The sequence below is a fragment of the Myotis brandtii genome, unplaced genomic scaffold (genome assembly GCF_000412655.1).
Source record: "Myotis brandtii unplaced genomic scaffold, ASM41265v1 scaffold1031, whole genome shotgun sequence".
In the NCBI taxonomy this organism is placed as follows: domain Eukaryota; kingdom Metazoa; phylum Chordata; class Mammalia; order Chiroptera; family Vespertilionidae; genus Myotis; species Myotis brandtii.
In genome coordinates this window covers 279,602-296,717 of record NW_005353465.1, presented here as the reverse complement: position 1 = coordinate 296,717, position 17,116 = coordinate 279,602, and the positions used below count along the sequence as shown (strand labels likewise).

General features: G+C 39.7%; 2 protein-coding genes across 7 annotated transcripts in view; one reads left to right on the top strand and one right to left on the bottom strand.

Moving 5' to 3' along the window:
- RPGRIP1 (retinitis pigmentosa GTPase regulator interacting protein 1) overlaps positions 1-11,981 on the top strand; it is a 61,366-nt gene extending 49,385 nt beyond the window's left edge. For 3 of the 6 annotated variants that reach the window (XM_014537050.1, XM_014537055.1, XM_014537053.1), the window contains exons 22-26: positions 1,207-1,399; positions 4,490-4,574; positions 8,052-8,182; positions 10,403-10,477; positions 11,372-11,981. In XM_014537050.1, the coding sequence (XP_014392536.1) occupies positions 1,207-1,399; positions 4,490-4,574; positions 8,052-8,182; positions 10,403-10,477; positions 11,372-11,484 (597 nt within the window). In that variant the 3' untranslated portion in view covers positions 11,485-11,981. Of the gene's footprint in view, positions 1-1,206; positions 1,400-4,489; positions 4,575-8,051; positions 8,183-10,402; positions 10,478-11,371 lie in introns of those variants that run through there. The other 3 variants (XM_014537058.1, XM_014537063.1, XM_014537068.1) reach the window with 3 other exon arrangements.
- The window catches only part of SUPT16H (SPT16 homolog, facilitates chromatin remodeling subunit), a 46,524-nt gene continuing 41,171 nt past the window's right edge, over positions 11,764-17,116 (bottom strand). Inside the window, exons 23-26 of the mRNA XM_005856538.2 lie at positions 14,845-14,974; positions 14,310-14,439; positions 14,092-14,169; positions 11,764-13,083 (exon numbers count right to left, since the gene is read on the bottom strand). Of these exons, the coding sequence (XP_005856600.1) occupies positions 12,938-13,083; positions 14,092-14,169; positions 14,310-14,439; positions 14,845-14,974 (484 nt within the window). The 3' untranslated portion in view covers positions 11,764-12,937. The remainder of the gene's footprint in view (positions 13,084-14,091; positions 14,170-14,309; positions 14,440-14,844; positions 14,975-17,116) is intronic.

The following is a 17,116-nucleotide window of genomic DNA, read 5'->3' as shown; positions in this document are numbered from 1 at the left end:
TATCCCCCCCCCCCCCATTATACCAATTTGTACTCTCACAATACAGTGGCCTCTTTCTCACAGTGTTACCAACAATATTCCCCCACCATTCTCAGTTCCTAACTTTAATGAAATAAGAGTGTTTGTAAGGGAAGGAGTCAAAACTAATTTTGAAAATTACTTAGGTCTAAGTGCATGGAGAGGAAACAACTTAGGGGCATGCTAAATGCTGGGACTGAAGAGGTTAGAGAAACAGACTCGTGGCCCTAGACCTCGCGGAGCTTACAGTCCATGAAGTGCTCTCCAACAGAATTACAACGTGAGCTACAAATGCAATTAAAATTTCTCTAGTGGCCACATTGAAAGTGTAAAAAGAAACAAGTAAAATTTTTGAAGAGATAAATTTAAAAATATATTTTATTTAACCTAAATATCTGAAGTATTATTATTTCAACACCAAGCCAAGAGAAAAAAAATATTGAGGTAGCTTATATTCATTTTTTTAAATTCAAAGTCCCATGTGAATTTTACACTGATAGAAAATTCCAATTCAAAAAATAACACATTTAGATGTCAACTTTTAAAAAAAATAAATCCCAATTCAGATTAGTCACATTTCAAGTGCGCAACAGGCACATGTGGCGAATGGCTATCGTGTTATAGGCCATAACTCTAATGCAATGCTTTTTAACTATGAGCTGGCATCCATTATCGGGTAATGTAATCATGGGGGCGGGGGAGTGAGGTAGGGGGCAGTCCCAGCCAGCACTATGACGACAACAACAACAAAAAGCCCAATAGGCAGCTCCTTGCTATAGTGGCTGAAACAGCTATTAAATCTCCAACATCAGTCAGCAGGTCTCCTAGGAGCTAATCAGGAAAACGCTGGATTGGTTTTCATCTAGAAAGTTGAAGAAAAGCTATCTGCTCAGGAAGTTTCTTGATTCTTTCTGTATGTGGAGATAGCTGAGGAAGGCTGGTCTGAGAACAGGATTCACTGGACCAGGAGACAAAACGACCGGGTTCTCGTTACCAATTTCCCCCACATTAGCTGGGACAACCCAGTCAGGTTGTCTCAGTGCCAATATTACCTACAAATTGATTCTCAAGGAGGAACACACGAGACTGAGTATGCCTGTGCTTGACAGAGAGTAATGTGTTAATTCAGTGGAGTATATACTCGGAGCATCACTAACCTACAGGAAATAAATGTCTTTTTCTTATCAGGATTCAGAGAAGATGTGCATTGAAATTGTCAGCCTGGCCTTCTTCTCAGAAGCTGAAGTGATGTCTGATGAGAACATAAAACAGGTGTATGTGGAGTACAAGTTCCACGATCTACCCTTGTCAGAGACCGAAACGCCTGTGTCCCTGAGGAAACCGAGGGCAGGAGAAGAGATCCACTTCCACTTTAGCAAGGGTGAGGCAGCCCCCGCAGGCAGTGGGGAGAGCGGGCCGACAGACGTTTAGACTGAGGGGGCAGAACTACTCTGGACTTCTGATGGGGCGGATCCAACCCTTTCTCTTTTATTTATCAAAATAGTATATGCATGCGGTTTGAAAATATCAGATAGCCTTAAAAGGTTTTGAAGTAAAAGTAAACAGTCCTTTGCCCCTCCCCTTCTCCCAAAATCACTCCCGTGCCCCTTCTGTCATCCCTCAGTCCACTGTACCACTTTTCCCCTTGTCTGTTATTTCCTGTTATCTAACTCCATATTTCTGAGTAATGTTTTATTGCAATTTCCTGATTCACCAACTTTAGAGATTATCTGCTGAGTTTCTATCTTAGAACATAAAATTTCTTTCACACCACCCCCATGTTCACTTCCCCCTTTAGATGGATCACAATTTTTATTTAATCTAATCTTAATTGTATCTATTATTATAGATATGTAAATATTAATTCTTACAGAGCCAAGGAGATTAGTACACCATGATATTTCCTTTCTTGTTTACATTTTTTGCTTGCCTCAATTTAAAAAAAATGTTTTTACTGAGTTCAGAGAGGAATAGAGAGGGAGGGAGAGATAGAAATATCAATGATGAGAGAGAATAATTGATTGCTGCCTCCTGCACACTCCACAATGGGGGTTGAGCCCGCAACCTGGGCATGTGCCCTGACCGAATCGAACCGTGACCTCCTAGATCCTAGGTCAAGGCTCTATTCACTGAGCCACGCCGGCCTGTCTGAAAACTTTTGGCTGGCGGGGGCGGGGGGAGCAGGTGAAAACATTTTTAAAAAATGTTTTAAAATTCGTTTTTAGAGAGAGAAGAAGGGAGAAGGGAGAGAGAGAAACATAGATGTGAGTGAAACACCCATTAGCTGCCTCCTGCATGCCCCCCAGTAAGGATCAAGACCCATCCTGAACTGGCAACCTTTCAGTGCACAGGCTGATGCCCAACCCACTGAGCCACAATGGCCAGGGCTGAAAACATTTTTATTGAGAATTTAAAAGCTTTTGGTCCACGGTTCTCTAGATCCAGGCCAGGAGTGAAATCTGTTTATGAAAACTATCCCCTTCCTCCCCAGAAGTTTTTAACATTTTCTCTTTATTGCTAGTGTTCTTAAATTGCAGTAATGTGCATATTTTTTTCTTAAATTGTTCTGGACATATTGTGGGCTATTTCAATCTGGAAGCTCATAACTTTTAGTCCTGGGAAGTATTATTTCATTTCTTTGATAATTTTGTCTCTAACATTTTCTTATTTTGTTTTAGTAGAATTTTGATCTTCCACATTAATCCTCTAATTTTGTAATTTTTCTCCTAATTCTACCTCTGTTTTTTCTTTCAATTTTTGGGAGATTTCCTTCATTTTATCTTCCAGTCATCGACTAAATATTTTAAATTTCTAAGAGCTATTTCTTGTTTTCTATACCATTAAAAAAAAAGTATAGCCCCTCTTTATAACATATCAGATAGAAGTTTATTTCTCACTGCGTTAAATGATTTCAGAGGTGGGCAGTTCAGGACTGAGGCTCCATGATACCATCAAGGTCCAAACTTCTATCTTGCCTTCCCACCATCCAAGTGTCTGTCTTGCATCCTTTTAGTTGCTCAGTTACACCATGGTCCTTAATGGCTGCAGGGGAAAGGAAGAATGCCCCCTTCTGAGCCTATTCCTCAGGTTCCATTTGACATAATGGCTAGCATTTAATCATGTGGCCAACCCTAGCTACAGTAGAGGCTGGAAAACATAGGTCAGTTTATTGGAGACTGCAGCATTCTTATATGAAAATGAGGAGGGAGGGAGAAAGGGATGTTGAAACAAGCATCTTAAGTTGAACTGCCACAAAACCCACATCTCTAGGTGCCCCCCAAAAAGTGCCTCCTAGAATTCTTCACCGGTGAAGTGGTAAGGGCACATCTATCTTGCCATGTGGCAGAATAACTTTCATTTAGATTGTAAGGCTTCCTTTATATCAGAGATTGACAAACTTTTTCTTAAAGGGCCAGATAGTAAATATTTTAGGCTTTGTGAGCCAAACTGTCTACTCTATTACAACAATTCAACTCTATCATTGTAGTTGGAAAGAAGCCACAGATAATCTATATATATAAAAGGCTAACATGCTAAGTGTCCCTCCCACCATCTGACCATCGCTATGATGCACACTGACCACCAGGGGGCAGACGCTCAACGCAGGAGCTGCAGTGACTTGGCAGCAGCGGTTCTCGGGTGACACACCCCAAAACCAGAGAGGAGGGAGCCCAATTCCTCATGGGGCCGTGTGATTCCACCTTTTGGCCGTGGGTTATGTTGTTGCTGGGGCACTGTCGGCCCCGAATCTGGTTTACTGCACACTTGCGTTTGTGTTCCACACCCTGTACGACAGCAACTTTGCAGAGTGCCCTCTTGCACTCTGGGACCCCTTGGGGGATGTGGGAGAGCCGGTTTCAGCCTGATCCCTGCAGGCCAGGCTGAGGGACCCCACCTGCCGGAGGGACTTCGAGCCACAGTGCCACCCCAGGTGTGGCTGGTCGGGAAGGGGCTGCAGGAGGTTGGCTCCAGGGCATGTCTGGCCCATTTCACCCAGTCCCACCCCGCCGGCCACCTTCTAATTAATTTCCTTTCAATGTGCACGAATCTGTGCATATTACATACCAGGTCACTAGTATGTAAATAATAGGTGTGGCCCAGCCAGTATAGCTCTGCAGTTGAGAGGAGACCCATGAACCAAGACTCGCTGGTTGATTCCAGGTCAGGTTGCAGGCTCAATCCCCAGGAGGGGGCGTGCAAGGAGGCAGCAGATTGATGATGTTTCTCTCTCAAGGATGTTTCTATCCCTCTTCCTTCCTTTCTCTCCAAAAAATCAACTAAAAAATATTTAAAATAAATAAATAAATAATAGGCATGGCTGGGTTCAATAAAACTTTATAAAACTGGGTGGCCAGCCCATGGGCCCTACTTTTCCAAACCCTGTTTTATATGTACCACTTAAGAAAATCTTGGTGCCCAAATAGCAAAGGGTATATGATTTCTTGTTCTTTTCCCTCTTACCCTAATATAGTGATAGACCTGGACCGCCTGGAGCAAAAAGGCCGAAGGCAATTTCTGTTTGACATGCTGAATGGACAAGGTCCTGAGCAAGGACGGTAAGCATTTACTCTCCACTTTGAAACAAAGGAGATATTCACCTGAGAATCCAAGAGTTTTAGTTTGGTTTTGTGCTGATATTGAATATGTTAACTACTTCTTTTATATTGATTTACCCTTAATGAATTTCTCATCTACTTGAGTCTAATTTATGTTCATGGCTAACTGTCTGATAAAATATATAATCTCGTAGATTTAGTTCACTTCCCATGCTATACCAGCTTCTACGTGCGTTTTTGTGTGTGGGGTTGTTTGTGTGTGTGTGTGTGTGTGTGTTTTAGGCAGCAATTTACTTAATACTGACAGTACCCTGTATGGAATGGACAAATGCTTCAATATTTTGAGATAATTAGATTCATTTTGCATAAACACAGTACCATTAGTACCTTACCAAATATTATGGCGTTATAATATTAATTTTGTTTGATTTTAAATATTTATTTGCAGGAAATACTTTGATATAACTGACGTTAATTCTAGATCTACTATAAGTTTTAGGAAAGCCAATCGTCATTATTCCTGTCATCTGAGGAGGTCTCCTTTTAGAGGTTCCAGATGAAACATATGGGATATACCTATACTTAAAAAAATTATTCATTGTTTAGCTGAAATTTGAAATTCAAATTTAAGTAAGCATATGTTTGGGGTTTCTTTCTTTTCTTTTCTTTTGCAAAATCTGCCAACCCTAATTCCTTAATGTGTATGTGGGTAAGAAATAAGATAGGGCCAGTGTTTTATTATCTAAAAGCCCAATACATTTATTTAATTTGCATTTACTTTGTCTCCAGTTAGTCATAGAGAGACCTGAGAAAGGAGGCAGCTGAAATAAAGAGTGAATCTGACTTCAGTATCACAATGGACTTTTGAAATAGATAAAAGCTTACTGATAACTTTTGGGAATGAAAAGTGATTTGGTTGTTTCTGCATTCATGTTAAATTTGGCTTTTTCTTTTCTTCTTTCAGCATTCCTAGAGCTCTCTTTTCCTTTACTTCCTTATACTGGTCACACTTTTCTCTTTTCTTTCCTTTTTGCAACCTTCTACTCAATTTCAGAGTTCAGTTTATTTTTACTTTCTTTTGCCAGTATGGTACAAGGGACAGAACATTGTCTTTGTAATCAGACAGACCTGGTTTTGAGTCCTGACTCTTCCATTTACTATGACCTCTAAGTTATTACTTAACTTGAAGGCTACTGTGAGCATAAAATTGAAATAACATCATTTACCTAAAGCACTTGGTATTGTGTCCATCATGCAGTAATGACAGTTACCATCCCTTTCCTGGGAAAATTGGGATGGGGGAGTTGGTATTATCCCTTGCAGTTTTGAAGTTCTCAGTAACCATACAGAAACATAACCACAAATGAATATTGCTTACTGCGCTAAAAATGTATCATTTTCAGAATTCTTCTTTCAGCTTAGTTATCTTTAGCTGTAATTTTAAGAGCTTGAATTTTTAGTCCTATGCTTGTTCCTTTAGTACTATTAGCCACCAATGTTTGCTTTTTAAAAAATACATATTTTTATTAATTTCAGAGAAGGAGAGAGATAGAAACATCAATGATGAGAAAGAACCATTGATCAGCTGCCTCCTGCACGCCCCATGCTGGGGACTGAGCCCGCAACCAGGGCATGTGCCCTGACTGGGAATCGAACCATGATCACCTGGCTCATAGGTCGATGCTCAACCACTGAACCACGCTGGCTGGGCCAATGTTTGCTTTTAAAAATATATAGAATTATGCCCTGGCCGGTGTGGCTCAGTGGGGCTGAGTGTCGTTCCATGCACGTAAAGGTCATTGGTTCAACTTAGGCCAGGGCACACACCCAGGTTTCAGGTTTGATCCCTGGTGGGGAGGCAACTGATCAATGTTTCTCTCTCTCTCTCTCTCTCTCTCTCTCTCTCTCCTCCCTCCCTGTCTCTCTAAAATCAATAAAAACATTAAAGAGAAGTACAGGATTATGAAGTGTCCAGAATAGGCAAATCGAGAGACAGAAAGTAGATCAGTAGTCGCCATGAGCTGAGGGAGAGGGCAATAGAGAATGATTGCTTAATGGGTACAGGAGTTTTTGAGGGGGCGATGAACATGACCTGGAATTAGATAGTGGTGATGGTTGCACAAGATTGTGATGATACTAAGAAATACTGAATTGCACACTTTAAAATGGTTAAAATAATGAATTTATGGTCCTTGAGTTTTTCCTCAAAGAATTTAGTAGGTACCAGTCTCTGGAACTCAATTATCATTTTTTGCTAGGCTAAGTCAAGGTAGTAATAATTGTTGACTGTTTATCCTGGCTGGGTGGCTCAGTTGGTTGGAGTATCGTTTCGTATACCAAAAGGTCACGGGTTTGATTCTGGGTCAAGGCACATACCTAGGATGCAGGTTTAGTCCCTGGTTGGGGTGTACAAGAGGCAACCAATCGATGTTTCTCTCCCCCTCTCTCTCTCTTCCTCTCTCTAATGTCTATACTAGTAAACATATCCTTGGGTGAGGATTAAGAAATAGTAATTGTTGACTGCTCACTGCTTGTGAGGCACAGTGCTGTGTGCTTTATACTGTCATCTTTCAAGACGTACAGCTCTAAGGAATACACATTTTATATTCATTTTGCAATTCTGTATTTCTTCTGTTTCCTTTACTATGCTCGGGCTTGGTACCCAACTTTTATTTAGAAATTGAAAAACTTTTCTTCTAACTGCTCGTTTATTGTTTTTTGTGCAACTCCTCCACTGCCCATATCAAATCTTTCATCAAAATTGTAAACCAGCCCTAGCCAGTTTAGCTCAGTGGATAGAGTGTTGGCTTGCGAACTGAGGAGTCACGGGTTCGATTCCGGTAGAGGACACATGCCTGGGTTTCGGGCTCAATCCCTCGTGGGGGGTGTGCTGGAGGCAGCTGATCGATGATTCTCTCTCATCATTGATGTTTCTATCTCTTTCTATTCCTCTCCCTTCCTCTCTGAAATCAATAAAGATATTTTTTTTAAAAAAATTGTAAGCCATCTTTTAAGGAATTCTATCTCAACAGTTTTGAGACTTGATCAATTACATTATCTTGAGTTTATAGTTCCCTCTTGTCAAGGCCAGCTGTTAAATTTTTTAATATACTTTTAAAAATCCTCACCTGCAGATATCTCTTTAATGATATTTTTTAGAGGGAGAGGAAAGGAGAGAGAAAAACACACACACATGATGCCAGAGAGAAACATTGATCAGTTTCCAAATGAATTGGGGATTGAAGCTGCAACCTAGGCTGGGAATTGAACCGGCAACCTTTTGGTGTACAGGATGATGCTCCAATCAACTGAGCAAGCTGACCAGGACCCAGTTGTTACTTTAAATTATACCAATTCCTCACTCTTTTGCTGTTGTAATTAGACATTGTCTAATTTATGATTACTTTTAGCCTTATATATTTTTTAAGCCTTAGGGTATCAGCAGTGCTCAATTAAATGTACTTTTCCCCCCCTCAGTTTAAAGTTCACAGTGGTAAGTGACCCTATGGATGAGGAAAAGAATGAATGTCAAGAAGTAGGATATGCATATCTGAAACTGTGGCAGATCATGGAATCAGGAAGAGACATTATAGAGCAAAAGCTAGACAGTGAGTAATCAATTTTTGTGCTCCTCAGTTCCATTTATTTCTGAGCAAGTCATCGTAATAATGAATACTTTTCCTGTTTTACCTTCAATACACAATTACTGTTACAAAGTTTATGAGACAAATTGGATCAAAATCCCTATAGCTCTACTTACTTCTAGATCAAGCCTGAGCGTAGTCAGTTGTCGACTTTATTTTTTAAAATTTTTATACCTTTCTAGCTGTCGATTTTAGTTCATATACCTCTTGATTATTAGAATCTACTATGATTCTCCAATGTTTGAGATAGGAAGTTTGAAAAGACAAGTTCTTTTAATTTTAATCAAATTTAAACGCCAGAATTTCTGACCTCTCTGAAGCATATGAAGTTTGTAAAGGCAGCTAATACCCCTTCTCTTTTAATGCCTTATCATGCACCCAGTTTCTTAGACACCAACTTTCTACTTCCCTCACCTCTCACAATATTGGTGACCAAGTCTTATCCATTCTACTTCAGAAGTGTCTTGACTACATTACAACTGCTATACTAGTTTTCTGAACTGGTCTCCCTGTCACTGGTTTCTTCAACCCATATCCATCTACTACAGTGTTTCTATACATTTGCTAACCACATTCTTCTTAAGTCTGTTTTTAAGACTCTTTGCTATAAGGCCAACGCGTCTTAACAATATTTGCATTTGAATGCCTTTAGGTGGGCCTGTCCAGTCCTCTGTTCCCTGTTACCATATACAGCTGGGACTTCACACATTTACCTTAGCTGCTAGGCTGTAGTAGGCATTTACTATTCACCAGACTAATGGTTTTTGAACTTTCTGTCATAACCCATTAGTGGATGGTGAAATTAAATTAGTAAGTCAGATTTTGAAGACAAAGACACACACCAGAAAACTGTAGAAAAGAAGGTATCAGAGTACATTGCACAGAGTAAATATCTTGTGAAACTAGGCTTATGTACATGTTTGAGTCATGATATAAATTTTTTACTAATTATAAGAAATTTTGAGAACTCTTCAGACCAAGGGTTACAAAGTTCAAACTTTCACTGGTAGACAAGATTCTTCATTATATTCCACTAGTTAACTGTAATCTTGGGCAAATTATTTAACACTCTGTGCTTATTTCAACTATTGGAAAAATAGTTCCTATTTCATAGTGTTGTCATGAGGATTAAGGGAGTTAAGTGAAGGATTAAGTAAAGTGCTTAGGACATGGCAAGTGCCCTGTTAGCTGTTTTCCAACTGTCACTCCCAATTTCTATTCCTGTCCCATTTCCTGCACGTGCCATACTCTTCCTGACCTCCTTGCCCTTTGCACATAAGGGAAATCCTCTAGAGCAGTGGTTCTCAACCTTGCTAATGCCGCGACCCTTTAATACAGTTCCTCATGTGGTGGTGACCCCCAACCATAAAATTATTTTCATTGCTACTTCATAACTGTAATTTTGCTACTGTTATGAATCATAATGTAAATATCTGATATGCAGGATGTATTTTCATTGTTACAAATTGAACATAATTAAAGCAGTGATTAATCACAAAAACAATATGTAATTATATATGTGTTTTTCCGATGGTCTTAGGCGACCCCTGTGAAAGGGTCATTCGACCCCCAAAGGGGTCGCGACCCACAGGTTGAGAACCGCTGCTCTAGAGCTTTTTCTAGTGACTTCAAAAATCCCTAAAGCCAATGAATGTTTCTCAATTTTTTTAACAATAAAAAACTTATAGTAATTTCCTTTTTATTGCCTCCCTTCCATTCAGGCTTCAAAACTCTGTAGCTATATATTCTATCACTTCAAAACTCAGCTCCTTGAAATATTTGGTCAGTCCACAATAACTTATTTTGGCGCCTCCTATCTTCCTCAATTAAGATGAAGTTTCTATCCAAACACTTTGCACTTTGCTTTTACCAATTTTCCTTATTGCCAAGTCCAATTGGTTTTCTTAGTCATCCTACTAGACCCCTGGTCGGCAACCTGCGGCTCGAGAGCCACACACGGCTCTTTAGCCCCTTGAGTGTGGCTCTTCCACAAAATACCGACTTCTGTGCATGGGCCACGAAGTTTCAGTCGCACTGTATGTGCACGCTCGCACGTGGTATTTTGTGGAAGAGCCACACTCAAGGGGCCAAAGAGCCACATGTGGCTCGCGAGCTGCAGTTTGCCGACCACTGTACTAGACCTTTCTCATTCTCGTTTTTAAACTCTTCTCCCTTGGTTTTTAGGCCAGTTTGACTGTCCATATCACTCGCTAGGGGATCCTTGTTTATCTTGTAGGTTCTTCATCCTGAGTTTGAATGGTGGGTTCCCCTGGTTCAATTCTTGGCCTTTTTTCTTCATATACCCTTTTCCTACATGTTTGCATCCACTCTTAGGATTTTAATTAGAACCTAGAAATGATCTCAGATCTAGGTTTCTAGACCAGATTTTTAATACAATTTAGCTTACAGCAACTAAGTCACTACTTGTATGCCCTTAGTACAGCCCCACCCCCACTACAACCTTGTACCTTATGTTCCCTCTTACCCAAATAAGAATGGTCATCTTTGATTCCAACCTTCTTCTCACTCCCAACATTCAATCACAAAATTCTATTTTACCTCTTTAAATATTCTGAATGTCCCCATCTTCATACCCTCATTGTTGTACGTCAGACCCCTTCATTTCTCCCCTGAATTAGTGAAACAGCCCAACTACCCTTCCTGATGTATTTGTATCCCCTTTGAATATATTACCCAATATTGGAGTTACTTTTCTAGAACCCAAATAAAAACTGTCACTAATAACTACAGTGAAAACCAAATTATTTTCAAGACAAATAAGACCTTTTATGATCTGGCCCCTGCTTATCTGCATAGCCTTCATTTCTGCCACTCCTTGCAATTTTCTAAACTTGTCATGTTCTCATGTCTTGGCATAAGCTTAGGTATCTTTTACTTTTTTAAAAAGACTCAGTTTAGGGATTGTCTTCAGAAAGCCTTTTCCAATTTCTCCATCCTGATTAGGTGCCACTTCTGTGTTCCCAAAGCACCTTGTTTTCATCATAGCACTTACCACACTATATCTGTTTTCCTTTGTCTTCCATTCAACTGAGTCCCCCTAAGAAATGAAGTAACTTAGTATCCCTAGCACCCAATGTTTGTTAATGGAATGCTGCTGCTGCCTGATCGACTTTCTTTTTCCTTTCCCAACAGTTGTTAGCCCTACAGACCAGGCTACCCCAATAGGAAGTCTGAAGGTGTCCCTTCAAGCTGTTGCTGCCTTCCATGCTATTCACAAGGAGATGACCGAAGATTTGTTTTCGTGATAGAACAAGGGCTATTCCATTCTAAACTCTGTGAGGGAACCATAGTAAAAAAGTCTCTTATAAAGTAACTTGCTAATCCATAAGTTTGGTTTACTGTGATGTCTAGCTCATATCTCTCAATCTGATCATAAAAGCTTAGAATATGAAAGTTTGTTTTCCTGATACTAGCTGGACAAAATCATTATTTTCTAACGCCTCAGCACTTTACCAAGCGAGCAGGCTTGCTTTTAGGAACTGCAAAAAAAACTATCACAGAAGCTGAATTTACAAAAACAAAACAACAACAAAAAAAACCCACAGTTTATTTATCTTTTAGTTCTTCCAAAATTGAAAATATCAAGTCCTACTGCTAAAGAGAAAAAAACAAACAAAATCTGAGACCCCTCCCCCCTCCTCTCTTAAAGTCACAAAACACAGAATTAACTGCAGTGGAACAGGTGGGTGCAGAGAACCAGGAGGGGGAGTATGGCAAGATAAACTCCCCAAATACTTAAAAAGCTGTTCAACAGAAACTGTGATAAATACAGGACAATGCAAGACAAGTAAAAATAAGGAGCAGCAGTGATGAGTTTTTTTTGCCTTGTAGAAGTGACCTCCCTTCTTCTTTTCTCTTCTCATCAGGGTATTCTAGGCCCAAGGTATGACTATTGCCCCTTCCAGATCTAAATGTTGATTCCTTAATAATGAGCCTCCTTCTGGATTTTACTAGAAGCAGTACATGAGGCACGACTGTTCTTACTCAGGTATATCACAAAATAAACAATGGTAATTTTGTTTCTACCAATATACCACGTGTGAATTTGAAAGGATGAAACCAAGCCCTGGAGCGTCGCTGCTTCTTATGTCTTCCAAGGCAGCAGATACCCCAGAATCTGCATGAGGCAAGGAAGCAGGAAAACTCAGACGGAGGTACCAGCCTGATCTGCCTTATTAGCTCAAGTTGTATGGTTTATCACAATCATTAGCAAATTCCAAGAACCTGTCTGTTCTTGAGTACTGCAAAGATGCAACTTAAAGAGATGTGAGGAAGGTCATGGCTGTAGGGTAGGATGGTGGATCGAATCTGCTGGTCAAGAACCATGGTGCAAGTAGTTATTCACCTTGTACTAACATCTTGGAAATATACTTTGAGACATCAAAGAATAAGATGTCAGAAGCCACTGACGTCCTGGCAGAAGGTGACAGGAAGAGAGGAATGAAATGGTATTAACAGCGGAAGCCTCTGCCCTTCTTCAAGAACACCTCCTGCCTTGCCATCTGGATGGGGCCATTGGCACGTGTCCTGGTGGGCCTGGAATTCCCCGAGTAGATTGGTCCACACAAATGGCCCCCTAAACCCATAAACACAAATGGCAAAACTTCAAAAGAAAAAAGGAAAAATACAGTTTCTGTCATGTAAAATTTTCAGGGGTTGGCTACAGGAAGAATGGAGCTGAGGGCCAAAGTTCAGGAGTTACTTCCTCTTTTTCTTGGGGGGTGCAGAGCTGTGTCTGGAACCACGGTTAGAGCCACGGCCTGAACTGTGCACAGACGCCTTCCTCTTCCGGCTCATACTTCGACTCTGTTCTTCTTCTTCCTCATAACGACTTTCACGGTCCGCTAAACAGAAGAGGTATTACTAGTTGGATATAGGTTAGCTTTAGTACCTAATACTACTGGATAGCATGGAATAGTACTGAGAATATAGTTTGGAGTTAGACCTTTTATTTATTTACTTTTATTTTTTTATTTTATTGATTTTTTACAGAGAGGAAGGGAGAGGGATAGAAAATTAGAAACACTGATCAGCTGCCTCCTGCACATCCCCTACTAGGGATGTACCCGCAACCAAGGTATATGCCCTTGACTGGAATTGAACCTGGGACCCTTCAGTCTATAGGCCGACGCTCTATCCACTGAGCCAAACCGGTTAGGGCTGGAGTTAGACCTTTTAATCTGGACTCAGTCACTTACCAGTTACGTGATCTTGACCAAGTACTTAATATTTTTGAGTCTTGGTTTATTTATAAACAAAGAAGGATTAAATATGGTAATTTATGCAAAGTTCTATCATAACTTTGGATATCATAATTTAGGATAGATATTTCCTTTCATCTATTTTTTCTTTTTAAGTTTTATTTATTGATTTTATAAAGAGAGGGAGGGAAGGAGAGAAACATTGATTTGTTTTTCTACATATTTATGAAGTCATTCGTTGCTTCTTGTATGTGCCTGGCCAGGGATTGAACCCACAACCTTGGTGTATCAGGAGGATGCTCTAACGAGCTACCCAGCCAGGGCATTTCCTTTTATGTTTAACTTATATTTGGCATTTGGCTTCAGAGTAATTAAACTGGCACTATAAAAATATTCCTAACCTGGGAGAGGCCTAAAAATTTAGACTATTATATAACTTAGATTTGGAAAATGAATAACCTAATTCTAGAGCCTTATGTGGCTATCATGACTATGGGTCCATTGGGGACTTGACAGATGAAAAAAGTATTCAATTAGGCAGTCATACCTCTCGGAGAATACAAATTACAGACCTTGTTTTCTCCCCTAGTTAAGGACTGAAATCTGTTAGAAATTTGTGTCTCAAAAAATAAAACAAACAAAAAAATTTACCTTTTCGGGCTTCTTCCTCTAGTTCATCCCAATCTTTTCCACTCTCTTCTTCACTGCCCAATGATTCCTTGGAATAGTCTGAAGAAAAAAAAAATGATTAGTAAGCATTAGTCATTATACTGGAATGGAATGGTAGAACTCTTCCCTTTTGCAAAAGTGGCTTCCAGAAATGGCATTAGATTAGAAAGCCACAGAAACTTTTCCTTGTAAAGACTAACCTGATTCTTCAGCTTCTGATGAATAATCTTCATCACTGTCCTCTTCTTCTTCTTCATAGTCATCCTCTGAAGGATTAAATGTCTCATCTTCGATTTCAGATTCTGAATCCCCTTCCTCAGCATCACTACCCTGATGAATTAGAGAAAAAAACCCAACACTATATACTGTTTTAATGGATACCCTAAATATATAATCCATATTTCTTCAAGTTTTACTTCATCTTTCCTTGCCCAGGTATATTAACTGCAGAAATACTCTTGGTAATAATGCATTATGCTGAGGTGGGAGGACCATTTTTTAGAGAACAATTTTTGAAAAATTTCCAACAGTTTTGATAATTTCAAGGAAATCTTGTCAGTGACTACAAATACCTAGTTAATTTATTGTTTACCTGTAAAACTAATTTGGAGAAATAATATCAGATGTGTTCAGAGATTTTCCCACTTAGTCTGGTCGTTTATGTGCTACTTCTCCTAACTGCCCAAATAACGGACAACTATTATGCAACAGAAAAGAAACCCCACACTCACGCACCTCACCCTCAGGCTCCAGGAAAGACCAGCCACCTTGTTCAAAGAAGCCCTCAGGGTCATCAACAATAGTCTTCATGATTTTAGTCCAGTTGAGGGACTGTACTCCTTCTGTATACTTTAGGTCACAGGAACTGAGAGAAATAATATTACAAAGTCAAAATCAATCCTCTATATTTTCTGAGAATATCCAGTTGTCAAACTGGTGATTATAATCTGAAGAGCAGTTAACCTTTTCTTAAATGAATGGGGAACAGGTATTCTTTGCACTGTGCCACCAGAACATGCCCAGATGGCTGATATTTGGTCTCCCAAAGCACTAACCCTCACATCAAAGCAGCATTCCAACTGCAGCAATCTCTGTCCCTGTCCCTCAACTAAACTAATCTAAGTTCACTTTCTTCTTTTCTATTTTCTTTAGGAAGGCAGAACCCATATAGAACTTGGAAGGCTGTTGGAGTTGAGAGTGAGAAAGAGAGAGAGAGGAGGATTTGGGGAAGCAGACAGCTAGAATGTGTGGGACAGAGTACTAGAGGGTAGAGTGATGGGAAAGCTCTGAAGATTTGCTGAGGATGGATCCCCTCAAATTCTATGGCTGAGGATCGATCTGCACAAACATGAGAGGAAACTAATTAGAACTGGGCAAAGAATCACAGAATTCCCAGATCGCACACAGAGGTGGAAATAATTCTCGTTCCCATCAGCTTTAGTGCAAAGACCTCAAAACACTCAGGGAATCGGGTAGAATCCTCAGAGTTGTTCTACCTCAGCAATGGGGCCAATTAGCCCCAGACTCAAGGCTGTACTGATCCAGCATTCATGACACTTTGTAAAGTGTCCAAGTCTTGAAAGATCAAATGGAATCTAAATAATTTAACTGTAGCTTAGAATAGAATCTAAAAAATTTGAAATAACAAAACTTAGCACCCAAAAATGTGGAGTCACAATGTATGGCAACCAATCACAAATTACCAGGCATGCAAAACAGGAGAAAAATCAACCAATGAAAACAGACCCAGAAAATACAAAGGTGATGAAGTAGCAAATAAAGATGTTAAAAAAGCAATGATAAATGTTCCATATGTTTAAGAAGAGGGAACCTTAAAGACAATGAGATGAAAAAATGAAATTTGTGTAATTACTCTCAGAAAAAAAAGCGGACTGAGGAAAGAGCAAAAATATTTAAAGATTCATGGTCAGAACATATCCAAATATGATGAAAACGACAAAGCCCATAGATCTAAGAAGCTCAATGCACACCAAACATTTGAATAATTATAATAAAGAAAACCATACCAAAACATCTGGTTATCAAAATGCTAAAACCAACCAGAAAAAAAAAACAACTTAAAGAAGCTCGAGAAAAAAAGACAGAGGAAAGAAGAATGATAGATATCTCATCAGAAACCCTTGAAAGCTAAAAGACAAGAAATAACATCTTAAATAGTAAAAGACCGTCAAATTAGAATTCTATATGCAGCAAAAACACCTTCCGAAAGTGAAATACTTTCAATAAGTTGAGGCAATTTACACAAAAAACCTGCACCTCAAATACTAAAAGTTTATGAGGCAAAGGAAAATTATAGCAGAAGGCTACAGATAGAAGGTTGGAACCACACAATGGCATGAAGAGCACTAGGTATGGTAGATATGAGTTATACAAAAGACTTTCCCCTCATTTTGTAAACTGAAAGGTAACTGTTTTAAAGCTAAAATAATGACAACAAATTGTGGAATTCATAACAGAAGTACAATATATGGCAATAGCAGAAAGGACAGAAGAGAAATTGAAGCATAAAAACCTTCCAACAGTAAAGATGTATTATCTGAAAGCAGATGGTGATAAGATGTATATGTAAACTTTAGAGTGATTATTATAAAAGTAAAACAAAGAGGCCCAGCCAGTGTGGCTTAGTGGTTGAGTGTTGACATATGAACCAGGAGGTCACAGTTCAATTCCTGGTCAGGGAACATGCCTAGGTTACGGGCTGAACCATGGGTGGGGGTGTGTGCAGGAGGCAGCTGATCAATGATTCTCATCATTGATGTTTCTATCTCTCTCTCCCTCTCACTTCCTCTCTGAAATCAAGAAAAATCCTATCTAATAATAGAGAAACATGGTAATTAGCCATATCTCTGCTACCCTTCCCATTGGCTAATCAGGGTGATATGCAAATTAACTGCCAGCCAAGATGGCGGCCGGCAGCCAGGCAGCTTGAAGCGAACAGGAGGCTTGCTTGCTTCAGTGACGGAGGAAGCCAACGTTCCCCGCCTGC